At 44.2% G+C, this 15,776-nt stretch overlaps 1 protein-coding gene across 1 annotated transcript in view; it reads right to left on the reverse strand.

The window, feature by feature from the left end:
* Positions 1 to 15,776, reverse strand: part of mpp7a (MAGUK p55 scaffold protein 7a) — a 331,927-nt gene that overhangs the window by 184,440 nt on the left and 131,711 nt on the right. The window contains exon 4 of the mRNA XM_082965658.1: positions 8,581 to 8,699. Coding sequence (XP_082821784.1) covers positions 8,581 to 8,699 — 119 coding nt within the window. The remainder of the gene's footprint in view (positions 1 to 8,580; positions 8,700 to 15,776) is intronic.

A 15,776-nucleotide genomic window follows, 5' to 3' on the forward strand; every position in this document is an offset into this window, starting at 1 on the left:
TCTGCATGCGGAATTCTGCAAAAATATCCTCTGTGTACAACGTAGAACACCAAATAATGCATGCAGAGCAGAATTAGACTGATACCCGCTAATTATCAAAATCTAGAAAAGAGCCGTTAAATTCTACAACCACCGAAAAGGAAGCGATTCCCAAACCTTCCATAACAAAGCCATCACCTACAGAGAGATGAACCTGGAGAAGAGTTCCCTAAGCAAGCTGGTCCTGGGGCTCTGTTCATAAACACAAACACAACCCACAGAGCCCCTGGACAGCAACACAATTAGACCTAACCAAATCATCAGAAAACAAAAAGACAATTACTTGACACATTGGAAAGAATTAACAAAAAAACAGAACAAACTAGAATGCTATTTGGCCCTAAATAGAGAGTACTGTACACAGTGCAGAATACCTGACCACTGTGACTGACCAAAACTTGAGCTGCACTTCCTAATCTCCTGCCAAATGTATGACCATATTTGAGACACATATTTCCCTCAGATTACACAGACCGTTACAACACTGTATATATACATAATATGCCATTTGTAATGTCTTTATTCTTTTGGAACTTCTGTGAATGTAATGTTTACTGTTCATTTTTATTTATTATCTACTTCACATGCTTTGGAAATGTTAACATATGTTTCCCGTGTCAATAAAGCCCCTTGAATTGAAGTGAATTGAGAGAGAGATAGATACAGTCAGACAGACAGACAGAGAGGGATAAAGAGAGAGAGGGATAGAGAGCGAGAAAGAGGGATAGAGAAAGATAGAAAGAGAGAGAGATAGAGAGAGACAGAGAGAGACAGATAGAGAGAGGGATAGAGAGAGAGAGGGAGAGACGGAGAGAGAGAGATGATAGCGAGAGAGGGGTAGCGAGAGGGGGATAGAGAGAGAGAGGGATAGAGAGCGAGAGAGAGATAGATAGAGATAGAGAAAGAAAGAGAGAGAGAGAGAGAGATAGGGATAGAGAGATATAGGGATAGAGAGAGAGGGATAGAGAGAGGGAGAGACGGAGAGAGAGGGGTAGCGAGAGAGGGGTAGCGAGAGGGGGGGTAGCGAGAGGGGGATAGAGAGAGAGGGATAGCGTCACTTTTGTTTATCCATTCCACTTGCTTTGGCAAAGTAAACATATGTTTCCCATGCCAATAAAGCCCCTTGAATTGAATTGAAGAGGTCCATCCTGCTGTGATAGCCATATCATTAAGTTAGTTAGAGGATAGATTTCCTTATGCAGCTAGGAGAGTGAAAGGGAGCAGTGTTAGCAGCTGGGTAAGAGGACCCCACAGAAGACCCTGTTTATTCTGCATGAGGAGACAGTGAAGGTACATGCCACACACACACACACACACACACACACACACACACACACCACACACACACACACACACACACACACCTAACCAAGTTCCTAAAGAAATACAGCCAATGAGTCAAACACCTTCACTACAGTACTTGGTTTCTATTTACATTTTTAATTTCCAATATCCCGTTTCATGACATGTAAAATAAAAACACTGCAGAGATTTATTGCACGTGGCATTTATTAAACAAGCTAATTTAAATGATTTATAGAGGCTATTGGGTTGTAAATAAAACTAGTAGCCTAGAGAATGTTGAGGACAAAACAACGGCTAAACTACAAACTGGGAAGCAGTGTTTTAGTTCCAGGTCAGAGGTTAGGGGATATAACGGTGGTGTTTCCCAACAGACCAGGGTTCATGCTGTAAACACACTTCACTACAGCAGTTATAGACGTGGATTGCCAAATCACACCTAACAGACAGCAAGTTGAAGATGGTAAATCAACGTCTTCTCCACCTCCAAACCACTAGTACGCTCAGAATCATTTTGTTTCCAACCCATGTTATGCTCAATAGGCCATGCGTCTGTACTCTGTGGCTGGGGGGAGTTTTTCGACTCGCTCTACTTTTTACTCTGTCCCTATCACAACCCCACAAGTCCGTTTCAATTTTGGCCCTGTCCACCGCCTTGTCTGCCTCTGTCCGTAACCAGCGTGTTTGTGTACATTGAACATGATCTTTCAAACGTCACGCTGCTTTCGTCCATTAAACAGTAATGACAATATTTGGACGGCAGCCTAAGCACCGGAGTATAACGTTTCTGTGAGGACAGGGGATTTAGTTTGGATGCAGTAGGGTATTTGAAACCAGAAATAATGATCCAGGCTTGTGTCAACAAGTAGGCTATAGGCCTAATACACTCTAAAGAGCAACAAGGTCAATTCAACCACTTTAGCTTTCTACATTTGCTAATGTCTGTCAATGTACAATAAACTCATTGTGTAAATGGGAATTAGCAGCTACAGTTGAAGTAGGAAGTTTACATACACTTAGGTTGGAGTCATTAAACCTCGTTTTTCAACCACTCCACAAATTTCTTGTTAACAAACTATAGTTTTGGCAAGTCGGTTAGGTCATCTACTTTGTGCATGACACAAGTAATTTTTCAAACAATTGTTTACAGACAGATTAATTCACTTATAATTCACTGTATCACAATTTCAGTGGGTCAGAAGTTTACATACACTAAGTTGACTGTGCCTTTAAACAGCTTGGAAAATTCCAGAAAATGATAGGCTAATTGACATCATTTCAGTACCTGTGGATGTATTTCAAGGCCTACCTTCAAACTCAGTGCCTCTTTGCTTGACATCATGGGAAAATCAAAAGAAGTCAGCCAAGACCTCAGAAAAAAAATTGTAGACCTCCACAAGTCTGGTTCATCCTTGGGAGCAATTTCCAAACACCTGAAGGTACCACGTTCATCTGTACAAACAATAGTACACAAGTATAAACACCATGGGACCACGCAGCCGTCATACCGCTCAGGAAGGAGATGCATTCTGTCTCCTAGAGATGAACGTACTTTGGTGCGAAAAGTGCAAATCAATCCCAGAACAACCGCAAAGGACCTTGTGAAGATGCTGGAGGAAACAGGTACAAAAGTATCTATATCCACAGTAAAACGTGTCCTGTATCGACATAACCTGAAGCCACTGCTCCAAAACCGCCATAAAAAGCCAGACTACGGTTTGCAACTGCACATGGGGACAAAGATCGTACTTTTTGGAGAAAAGTCCTTTGGTCTGATGAAACAAAAATAGAACTGTTTGGCCATAATGACCATCGTCATGTTTGGAGGAAAAAGGGGGAGGCTTGCAAGCCGAAAAACACAATCCCAATTGTGAAGCATGTGGGTGGCAGCATCATGTTGTGGGGGTGCTTTGCTGCAGTAGGGACTAGTACACTTCACAAAATAGATGGCATCATGAGGAGGAAAATTATGTGGATATACTGAAGCAACATCTCAAGACATCAGTCAGGAAGTTAAAGCTTGGTCGCAAATGGGTCTTCCAAATGGACAATGACTCCAAGCATACTTCCAAAGTTGTGGCAAAATGGCTTAAGGACAACAAAGTCAAGGTATTGCAGTGGCCATCACAAAGCCCTGACCTCAATCCTATAGAAAATATGTGGGCAGAACTGAAGAAGCGTGTGCGAGCAAGAGGCCTACAAACCTGACTCCGTTACACCAGCTCTGTCAGGAGGAATGGGCCAAAATTCACCCAACTTATTGTGGGACGCTTGTGGAAGGCTACCTGAAATGTTTGACCCAAGTTAAACAATTTAAAGGCAATGCTACCAAATACTAATTGAGTGTATGTAAATTTCTGACCCACTGGGAATGTGATGAAAGAAATAAAAGCTGAAATAAATCATTCTCTCTACTATTATTCATAAATTTCACATTCTTAAAATATAAGTGGTGATCCTAACTGACTTAAGACAGGGAATTTTTACTTGGATTAAATGTCAGGAATTGTGAAAAACTGAGTTTAAATGCATTTGGCTAAGGTGTATGTAAACTTCCGACTTCAACTGTATATGGTGCATACAATGAGAACTGGCGTAGGCACGTGAGAGGACAGCTAACACAAGGGTCCTGTTTCCCAGAGAACAGGGCTGCGTCCCAAATGGAACCCTATTTCCGACACAATTGCACCCCATTCCCCTGTAGGTCAAAAGAAGTGCACTATAAAGGGAATCGGGTGCCATTTGGGATGCACAAAGAAGCTAATCTTCCCACCGTGCCCCTCAGGTGTTTTCTAAGCTTCCCGAGAGGAGGTTTCGTTCCCCCAAAATAATAAACAGGGGGGTTCAGCGGCCACCGAGCCCAGGGACGTGTCAACCGCAGGCAGCACGAGCCGATCTCTCAGGTGGTATAGGCTTACAAACCGAACCCAGAGCCCCAGGCACAGAGACGATTAGCTGCTTTTTATTGCAGGGTGTGGGGTATTGGAGAGTGTGTGATGTGTTTGTTTGTGTGTGAGAGAGTGTGTCGTGCAGGGTGTGTGTGTCGTGCAGGGTGTGGGGTTAAGACGGTTCAGGGGGTATATTGTACGGTCTGCAGCTTGGCGGTAGGGCCAAGAGGTTTGAAAATATTTCCTTTCTGGGATCTCACAGTAGTGCTAGAGGGCTGGACCAGACAGTCTGAGGTAGGGTGGAGGTAGAGAGGTCCAGATTAAGTCCAGGACCAGACAGTCTGAGGTAGGGTGGAGGTAGAGTGGGAACATTGGAGAGGGCAGTCTATGGCTGCTTATCCCTTGGCCTTCCTACATGTTGTCCTGAACGTCAATGCTCAGAAACATTCATACAGCCCACATTGTGTGTAGCCTGAACCTATATCATGGTGTGTTTTAATGACTAGGACTGCAGTCTAAGAATGTGTTTGACCATCTGGGCTATACTATATTAAGAGGCTAATCAAATTCCAGTTCAATTGAGATCATGTACGCAAACTAGTCAAATTCACCAAAGACTTCACCTAAAACTAATGTAAAGCACCTTTCCATGTCACATTAAAGCAGTGCAGCATTTGAAATACCAACAGCTACAATCACTTCAAAGGTTCCAAGTATAACAGGGTGGGAGGAGACTAGTTTTGACTAGAGCCCTATGGCCCTGGTCAAAAGTAGTGCACTTAATAGGGAATAGGGTGGAAGTTGGGACGCAGACTGATTGCCTGCCAAGCCCAGCCTATTAGCATCTAACTATACCAGAATGAAAGGGAAAAGTGACCGACCACAAATGAAGCTGCTCAGGGCTCACGCTGAAGGCCTGCTGACAGAAAGTTGGTCTCCAACCGCCCTGCACCTGATTCAGGTGGAAATTGAACGTTGTATTATATTTCCTGTGGCTTTTTGTGGTACGAGGAACTTGGCGACGGAACAGTAGAAAGGGAGGAATTTATAGAAAGTACACTTGAGTAACTAATTTAATTTGAAGAAGAACGTCTGTTTTAGTTTGGATACGTACGCCGGGCGGTTACACAAACAGGCTTTACTTTCTGTCATGCAGCTGGGGACATTGTCGTGTCGATGAAAAGTCTGCAAAGTGCAGGGACTCTGGATCTGTCCCAAATGGCACCCTACGGGTCCTGGTCTAAAGGTGTGCACTATATAGGGAATAGGGTGCCATGCGGGAAGTAGCACCTGTGAACTCAGCCGAAAGACTATATTAGTTTCATCTTTCATCTCTGTGACATAATCTGATTAACAGAGACGCTAGGGGCCCAATTGTCTGTCTGGAAGGGCAGGTGAGGAGAGACAGAGGAGGATGACAGGAGGAGAGTCTGGTTAGGGTCCACTGTACAGTAGGCCTGAATCTCCCTCTCTCTTACTCCCTTCCTCTCTCTCAGTCGCTGACATGTGTTCTACCTCTGCTAGGGATCTCATCCTGACCAGGCATCCTGCCATCCGAAGCTCCACAGTTACCCAGGTGAGGCCTGATGCTTACCATATGCCCAGGGACAGGCTGAGCTGTTTAAACTTGTCAGATTACTAGGATGTTTTCTCTGCTATTAGCCTCTTCCAATACACAGCCCTGTGTAGTCACGGGGGGAATCTGGATCTGCAGAACGGGTAGTGAGGGTGGTGTGTGTGTAGGATGGGGTAGTAGGGTTTAAAGTAATAGTGTGTCACTGACGATAGACATGAGTTCACCTGAGCAGCACCACTGTAAGGTGAGAGGGTGAGAGGGTTCTCTTTCTCCCCCCCCTCCTCCCCACACACACACACACACACACACACACACACACACACACACACACGGGAAGGAGGAAACATTAAAAGGCCAGCCTGTCTGTCTAGAGCTGGGTTGGATCAAACAGCCCTCCCCTCTCCCTGCAATGCTGAGGATAAGAGACACTGAAAGCTCATTCAGCTCAGCTTTCTTTGAGTCGAGAGAGAGAAAGTGGAAAAAATCAAATCAAACCTATAAATGGTCTTGTCTTGGCGGAAGAAGAGAAATGCGCGTCTTCTATTGTTACCCTGACTTATGGGCCTGCTTCACGGCTGTGCGGGTCGGGTCATTCTTCTTTAATGAGGTATATATTACGCTACAGTAGCGATGGTGAATTAGGCCGCATTAGGCTGTAAACCTAGTGGGCATTTATAGATTGCAGCTGACGCGACCCACAGTGTGAGTGCCAGGCAGCCGGTGGCAGGAAGTCAGTGACTGGTTGGCTCAGTGTCCGGATGATGGTGGTGGAATTCACATCGCTAAGTGGTGGTGCCAATTCATCACCATGACAAAGAACATTAAACATTTCAAAAGCAACCGCTGCCAAGCCACCTCTCACACCCCTCCTTCCAATCCTAACTGTCGGCCCTCAACAATCACACAGCTTCTTAATTGGTCGGCTCTCCACTGCCCAACGTTTCATAGGGTTTTTAAGAGGGAGAGGTGGAAGGAAGGAGGACGAGGAGTGAATGACTTCCGAGCTCTGCTTCGTTGGCTCCTCATTAGCAGACTGGCATTTCCCAAAACCCAAATTCCAGTCAATTCAGGTCCAATCTAGCACCACTTTTTTGTTGAAACTGCAGCTGGCAACAGGTAGATGAGGTTTCCTTTCTCGTCACAAACTCTTCCTGCTGGGGAACTACGGGTACTGAAAAGCCAAGCCTGCAAAATTCTAACTTTTCAACAATTTCAACAGCCTGAGAAGGTCTGTCACTGTGAACAGACAAAGGCTTTGTGAAGAGCTAATTCAGGGTTTAATTGGGAACCAGTGAGGGAACATGAACATATCCATTTGCCCACAGACGGACAGAGTTCCTTCCCCAGGAGAGATGTACAACAGGGATTAAGCCTGATCAGCCATGATCCACTGTGGTCAAACACTCGGTGAGGTCCTGAGGTCCAGCCACATGCCTGCCTAAATGTTATGGAAATGTAACCCACAATCATTACCATAATGACATCTGTGCCATCGGACATTACATTTTCTTTGGGCCGACACGATCTGGACTTTGAACATACACAGACCTACCCATCATTATCTGGTGAAAAGCCTTAGTCCAAAGCCATGCATAACAAACCGAACATGAAAGGAAACCCATTCTGTTTCCTCAGTCATGTCCCAACCTCAGGTCTTTACCCAAGCTTCTGAGCTATTCCATACATGCGTCCCAAATGGCACCCTATTCCCTATTTGGTCTGGTCAAAAGTAGTGCACTATATAGGGAATAAGGTGCCACTTGGGATGCACCCATTATAATTCTTCTGGAGTTCATACATGTGGCTCAGCTCGCATTGGCACAGCACAACCTGGATCCTGCACGCACACACACACGCACACACGCACGCAAACGCACGCAAACACACACACACACACACACACACACACACACACACACACACACACACACACACACACACACACACACACACACACACACACACACACACACACACACACACACACACACACACACACACACAGTAATAGAGAAAACATTTATGTAGTGAGGGGAGGGAGGTAATATGTTGAGAATTTTCTCTGCCCCTCCCTTCCCTTGTCTATGACACAAAGACAGCAGCCAACAGACTGATCAGAAACTGTCTGCTACTGACCAACAATCAACATCGCCTCTGATTTAAAAGCCACATTGGTTTCCAGTAGTTCTGAACTTCTTCACCTATACACCTGTAAATGACATGTTAAAGATACTGTCAACCCTGGCCTTTGTCCCTTGGACTAGTGGAAGGGTAAATGAATAGAGGGAGGAGTGGTGTTGCTGTAGTCTACAGACTAGACAAGGGCAGTGGAGGGGGGAGGGGGCAGACAGACAGACTACAAACGGCTGGACAGCATATGGTTCACTCATTAGCACCGTCTGCCAGAGAAATAAAGATATCAAGAGGGCTCATCTCCGGCACTATCTGTTTTAACAACCCAGCCGCCTGGTCCGGCCCAGAGAACCACTTCACATAGACACATGACCCGACACGGTTCTGCCGCGACATTAAGACAGCCTTGTACAGAAGGAACGAGAGAGACAGGACTGGAACGAGAGTGAGAGAGAGGAAAGGGGAAAGTGTGCGACAGACCGGGAGACACTGAAAAACAGACAAAAAGTAAGAGAGCTTGAAAAAAGGAAAGGAGCGAGAAAAGGAGGGAGGGAACCCTTTATGATCCTAACACTACTGTCAAACACACACAATTCTTTAAAGGATGAGGGGGGGGAATAGGAAGAGGTAGAGTAGGTTTACCTTGACCAGCGAGTGGAGGCTCCTCTCTCCGAACATGTTGTGTAGAAAGGTGCTGTCGTCCTGGCTGTGGACATGGGGCTGTAGCTGGGAGGGCAGGGCACACAGCAACTCACACAGACCTGGAGACACAGAGAGAGAACAGGAGGAAACAACACAGTCAGCGCCCATCACACACACAGAGAAACATACACTGAGTATACAAAACATTTAGAACCTCTTCTCTTTCCATGACAAAGACTGACCAGCTGAAGGAGACGAAACAGGTTAACAAAGGATTTTTAAGCTTTGAGACAATTGAGACATGGATTGCGTATGTGTGCCATTCAGAGGGTGAATGGGTAAGGCAAAAGATTGACGTGCCTTTGAACGGGGTATGATAGTAGGTGCCAGGCGCACCGGTTTGTGTCAAGAACTGCAACGCTGCAGGGTTTTTCACGCTCAACAGTTTCCCGTGTGTATCAAGAATGGTTCACCACCCAAAGGACATCCAGCCAACTTGACTCTAGTGAAGGTACCACCAACCCAGGTTAAAGTGACCGTGGGTGTTGAGCTGCACTGGTCTACTCTGGACCAGACTAAATCAGAGCAGACCAGGTCATCAGGAGGCAATAAGCCACTTCCTCACAAAGCTCGGCACTTCCTGCCTTTGTCTCAGCGCTTCCTGTTGTTCCAGGAACTCCACCGTCACCAACGTCACTCAATAAATCCCACAAATAAATCAATCTTAGCTTCTGCTGAAGTCCCGGCTTTGAACTAAGCATATACATGTTTTAGAGAGAAAAATCAAGGAACATTTCTTGCCAGCAAACAAAAGTCTGTGTCTGGATGGAAGGCCTCAGACAGTGTACAGGCTGTTTTGGTTCTGGAAAGGCCTTAGTGAGTGTGCTGGTTGGTCTAAGCGCTACAGTATTGAGTATGAATGAAAATTCCACAGTGTAAGACCTGCTGTCCAAGGACTAAGTGGAGACGTGCTGTATTGGGACTATATTCTGGAGAATATGTTCTGGTGGGTCTAAGTAGTGTATTGGGTCTGTTCTAGTCTCACGTTGCCATACCTCCAAAATCAAGTCAATAGTTAAAAACAATGTATTTTTAGCTAGCTGTCTACAATAGGCCACTTTGTAGGTTAACTCAACTGAGATGCTAGGTAGCTAACGACTGTAGCTTTACATACTGTTTAGTTAAGTGAATTAAATTTCATCAACAAACGTTAGCTAACTTCCTATCAGCTAGCTATCTTGATGTAATCAAATGCATTTGTATATAGCAGCTACGGAAGAGGGTGAAATTACAGCTCCATCTGTCAGTAAAGGGGAGTGTAGACTACTGGACAGGACAGGTCATTTTGTGGGAGGACATTATGACAAGATTCTCCAGTTCCAATCCCTAAAGGGGAGAACTTTGAGGACAGAGAGATACAGCAACATACTATTCAGTGCTGTCTAATTTGAGTTTAATGAAGCCTGTTTCTTCGTGATGGGTTCTGTCCCAGATATGGAAAGCTGTGAAAACCTTTTTGCAGATGAAGACAGATGAATGTCCCAACAAACTAAGGGCATATCCTATATGCCATGGGTTATATATGTAGGCCTACCTATATTAGCAAATGGTGTATACAAAAATACAGTTAAAACATCACACACAAATGTATAAACCTATTACAATTGGAGCAGCCCAACCCTACTGGACATATGCTGGGTGTGCAGGGTTCTGTTTCAGCCCAGCAATGACACACCTGATTCAACTTCTCAAATCTAATGAGGTGATAATCTAGTGTGCTATTACTGGGCTGGAATAGAAGTCTGCTCACCCAGTAGATCAGGGATCAGTGGAGCAAGGTTGGCCACTGTTAGTATGGAGGTTGTTGTTGTTCACCTGAAATGACGCTTGAGTAATAATAGCCTACTTGTCACTACTCAATTAGCTATTGGTGTTTAGACAAAGATACTTACATAAGAGAAAGCTTATTTGTACATTTTGAAGGGATGAAGTGAAGTGGTTAAACTATTATTAAAAAAGAACTAGTGTCAATGTTGATTAATCACCTATCACAATCCTGCAATAAAGAAGGGAAGGGGTTCTGTGTCTCTAATGTATCTGTGTTGTGTTCTCAAATGAACATTTCATATTGTCTAGTTGTAAGATCTCCAATCTCCAATGCAGCCATGGACCTACAGTATGATGGCATTACTGGCCTTAAGGGCATCTGAAGCAGAGAATAGCTCAACTCAAACATTGTTTACATGTTGAGCGATATGTTCTAATTTAAATTGATACCATTAGACAATGTAAACTCAGCAAAAAAAGAAACGTCCTCTCACTGTCAACCGAGTTTATTTTCAGCAAAATTAACATGTGTAAATATTTGTATGAACATAAGATTCAACAACTGAGACATAAACTGAACAAGTTCCACAGACATGTGACTAACAGAAATGGAATAATGTGTCCCTGAACAAAGGGGGGGTCAAAATAAAAAGTAACAGTCAGTATCTGGTGTGGCCACCAGCTGCATTAAGTACTGCAGTGCATCTCCTCCTCATGGACTGCACCACATTTGCCAGTTCTTGCTGTGAGATGTTACCCCACTCTTCCACCAAGGCACCTGCAAGTTCCCGGGCAGAGGGTGAGGGCCCTAGCCCTTCCCATCCAACAGGTCCCAGACGTGCTCAATGGGATTGAGATCCGGGCTCTTCGCTGGCCATGGCAGAACACTGACATTCCTGTCTTGCAGGAAATCACGCACAGAACGAGCAGTATGGCTGGTGGCATTGTCATGCTGGAGGGTCATGTCAGGATGAGCCTGCAGGAAGGGTACCACATGAGTGAGGAGGATGTCTTCCCTGTAACGCAAAGCGTTGAGATTGCTTTCAATGCCAACAAGCTCAGTCTGATGATGCTGTGACACACCACCCCAGACTATGACGGACCCTCCCACTTCCAAATCGATCCCGCTCCAGAGTACAGGCCTCGGTGTAACACTCATTCCTTCGACGATAAACACGAATCCGACCATCACCACTGGTGAGACAAAACCGTGACTCGTCAGTGAAGAGCACTTTTTACCAGTCCTGTCTGGTCCAGAGACGGTGGGTTTGTGCCCATAGGCGACGTTGTTGCTGGTGATGTCTGGTGAGGACCTGCCTTACAACAGGCCTACAAGCCCTCAGTCCAGCCTCTCTCAGCCTATTGCGGACAGTCTGAGCACTGATGGAGGGATTGTGCGTTCCTGGTGTAACTCGGGCAGTTGTTGTGCCATCCTGTACCTGTCCCGCAGGTGTGATGTTCGGATGTACCGATCCTGTGCAGGTGTTGTTACAAGTTGTCTGCCACTACGAGGACGATCAGCTGTCCGTCCTGTCTCCCTGTAGCGCTGTCTTAGGCGTCTCACACTACGGACATTGCAATTTATTGCCCTGGCCACATCTGCAGTCCTCATGCCTCCTTTCAGCATGCCTAAGGCACGATCACGCAGATGAGCAGGGACCCTGGGAATCTTTGTTTTGATGTTTTTCAGAGTCAATAGAAAGGCCTCTTTAGTGTCCTAAGTTTTCATAACTGTGACCTTAATTGCCTACCATCTGTAAGCTGTTAGTGTCGTAACAACCGTTCCACAGGTGCATCTTCATTAATTGTTTATGGTTCATTGAACAAGCGTGGGAAAGGGTTCAAACCCTTTACAATGAAGATCTGTGAAGTTCTTTGGATTTTTACAAATTATCTTTGAAAGACAGGGTCCTGAAAAATGACAGTTTCTTTTTTTGCTGAGTTTATATGAGGTAAACCATATACCAGATTTCCTACATGCCTTTTAAGTGCTAACCTTTGTAATTTAGGTACAGTATGAAAATAAGGAGATGACAATTAGGCTACAGGAGAGTAGCATTACGAGCAACATTTTATGAGGTTCATTTTATTTCATTTCATTCATTTTAGTGATGTTGCTAGCAAAATTATTGCAGTTCCCATAGACAATACATGGTTCCTCTATCACTGACCCTGGATAAGATAGCAACAGGGCTAACAGAGCTAACCTTTAGGCTAGCTAGTAAGTTATACCAAAGTAGATAACAAGGTTGGCTGACTTTTCTCAAAACGATTTCTGGCTAGCTCATGCTAGTCTTTACAGACAAATATCACTTCTGAAAAGTCTAAATAAAACATTGATATGGTCAGCATTGTAGACCATTGCTCCCCTCTCACTGTAGCTTTAGCTCATCGTGAAATAACAGAGAAATGCTGTGAAAACCAGCGTGCTGCAAACATGTTTAGTCCTAACTGTTGCTCCTACGGCACTATCTGGTGAGCACCTTCGGAGCGCCGACCCAACAAGGGGATTTGATTGATTTGACGTGTCACTGATTTCGCCAGGTTCCAACCCCTCTTTAACTGATTTCTGCCATGCAACTTCTCCAGGCTTCCCGTTTCTTGTTCGAGACGAGGAAAGGTCTGGTCTAGGTCTATGGTGCATGGTGAGCAGATCAGTGTCTGGCCCTGGTGCTAAATTAAAAGCTCCTCAGAGTCCATCTGAACCACAGACGGACTATCTGCACTGAAGTGGAAACATTCGTTCCCAAAGTGATTGATAGAAAACACTCATCCCGACTGACAGACTGAGCCAGGGAGGGCAGTAGGTGTGGATGTGGGACGAGTTTTACAATTTAAACTATTACGCAAAATGATTTTCACCAGAGCTTGTACGTTTTATCCCAAAATTATCATTCATTACATAGAATTTGAAACTATAAACATCTAATATTTATTGGGTGAAAAAGCCAAAGTGTGATGTTTTGGCAGCCAAATATGTGTCCTCCTGCCACAACCTGAGGGACAGCCAGAGACAAGTGCAATGTAACGACAATTATATTTCCCATTTTGTTTAGTTTGGGCTTTCATACCATGTCATGTGGCTGGTAAACTTCTACTGATTTTAATGTATTATTATTCTCATTAATATTGTTGTAGTTGCTGTTAATGGTAATCCCACTTCCACTACTACTATTATTATTGCTGGTGGTCCCACCATTTTTTTGTTAAATGTATAATTTGACAATGTAAGTACAGTTGAAGTCGGAAGTTTACATACACTTAGATTGAAGTCATTAAAACTCGTTTTTCAACAACTCCACAAATTTCTTGTTAACAAACTATAGTTTTGGCAAGTCGGTTAGGACTTTGTGCATAACAAGTAATTTTTCCAACAATTGTTTACAGACAGATTATTCACTATATCACAATTCCAGTGCCTTTAAACAGCTTGGAAAATTCCAGAAAAGGATGTCATGGCTTTAGAAGCTTCTGATAGGCTAATTGACCTCATTTGAGTCAATTGGAGGTGTACCTGTGGATGTATTTCAAGGCCTACCTTCAAATGCAGTGCCTCTTTGCTTGACATCATGGGAAAATCAAAAGAAATCAGCCAAGACCTCAGAAAAAAAATTGTAGACCTCCACAAGTCTGGTTCATCCTTGGGAGCAATTTCCAAACGCCTGAAGGTACCACGTTCAACTGTACAAACAATAGTACGCAAGTATAAACACCATGGGACCACGCAGCCGTCATACCGCTCAGGAAGGAGATGCATTCTGTCTCCTAGAGATAAACGTACTTTGGTGCGAAAAGTGCAAATCAATCTCAGAACAACAGCAAAGGACCTTGTGATGATGCTGTAGGAAACGGGTACAAAAGTATCTATATCCACAGTAAAATGAGTCCTATATCAACATAACCTGAAAGGCCGCTCGGCAAGGAAGAAGCCACTGCTCCAAAACCGCCTTAAAAAGCCAGACTACGGTTTGCAACTGCACATGGGGACGAAGATGGTACTTTTTGGAGAAATGTCCTCTGGTCTGATGAAACAAAAATAGAACTGTTTGGCCATAATGACCATCGTCATGTTTGGAGGGAAAAGGGGGAGACTTGCAAGCCGAAAAACACCATCCCAACCGTGAAGCACGGGGGTGGCAGCATCATGTTGTGGGGGTGCTTTGCTGCAGGAGGGACAGGTGCACTACACAAAATAGATGGCATCATGAGGTAGGAAAATGATGTGGATATATTGAAGCAACATCTCAAGACATCAGTCAGGAAGTTAAAGCTTGGTCGCAAATGGGTCTTCCAAATGAACAATGACCCAAGCATACTTCCAAAGTTGTGGCAAAATGGCTTAAGGACAACAAAGTCAAGGTATTGGAGTGGCCATCACAAAGCCCTGACCTCAATCCTATAGAACATTTGTGGGCAAAACTGAAAAAGCATGGGCGAGCAAGGAGGTCTACAAACCTGACTCAGTTACACCAGAAGCTTGTGGAAGGCTACCCAAAATGTTTGACCCAAGTTAAACAATTTAAAGGCAATGCTACCAAATACTAATTGAGTGTATGTATACTTCTGACCCACTGGGAATGTGATGAAAGAAATAAAAGCTGAAATAAATCATTCTCTCTACTATTATTCTGACATTTTACATTCTTAAAATAAAAGTGGTGATCCTAACTGACCTAAAACAGGGACATTTACTAGGATTAAATATCAGGAATTGTGAAAAACTAAGTTTAAATGTATTTGGCTAAGGTGTATGTAAACTTCCGACTTCAACTGTAATTGTCAGTAAAGTCGATTGAATTGAGAGAGACACAGGAAGAGCGAGAGAGAGCGAGATTAACCTGGGCCCTGACAGTAAATCTCAGTAAGACCAAAATAATGGTGTTCCAAAAAAGGTCCAGTCGCCAGGACCACAAATACAAATTCCATCTAGACACCGTTGCCCTAGAGCACACAAAAAAACTATACATACCTCGGCCTAAACATCGGTGCCACAGGTAACTTCCACACGATGATGTGCCAATTACGCGCCGCCCTATGGGACTCTCGATCACGGCCGGTTGTGATACAGCCCGGAATCGAAGCAGGGCCTGTAGTGACGCCTCTAGCACTGAGATGCAGTGCCTTAGACCGCTGCGCCACTTGTGAGCATAAATTTATATTTATTTTCCCTTTTGTACCTTAACTATTTGCACATGGTTACAATACTGTTCATTTTTTTGTGTTATTTCACTCTTTTTAATGATCTATTTCACTTGCTTTGGCAATGTAAACATATGTTTCCCATACCAATAAAGCCACTAAAATTGAAATTGAATTGAATTGAGAGAGAGATAAAAGGAGAAAATAAACAAAAGGACCACAAAGCTGGT

Source organism: Salmo salar, chromosome 19, assembly GCF_965601325.2.
Source record: "Salmo salar chromosome 19, fSalSal1, whole genome shotgun sequence".
Taxonomy (NCBI): Eukaryota; Metazoa; Chordata; class Actinopteri; order Salmoniformes; family Salmonidae; genus Salmo; species Salmo salar.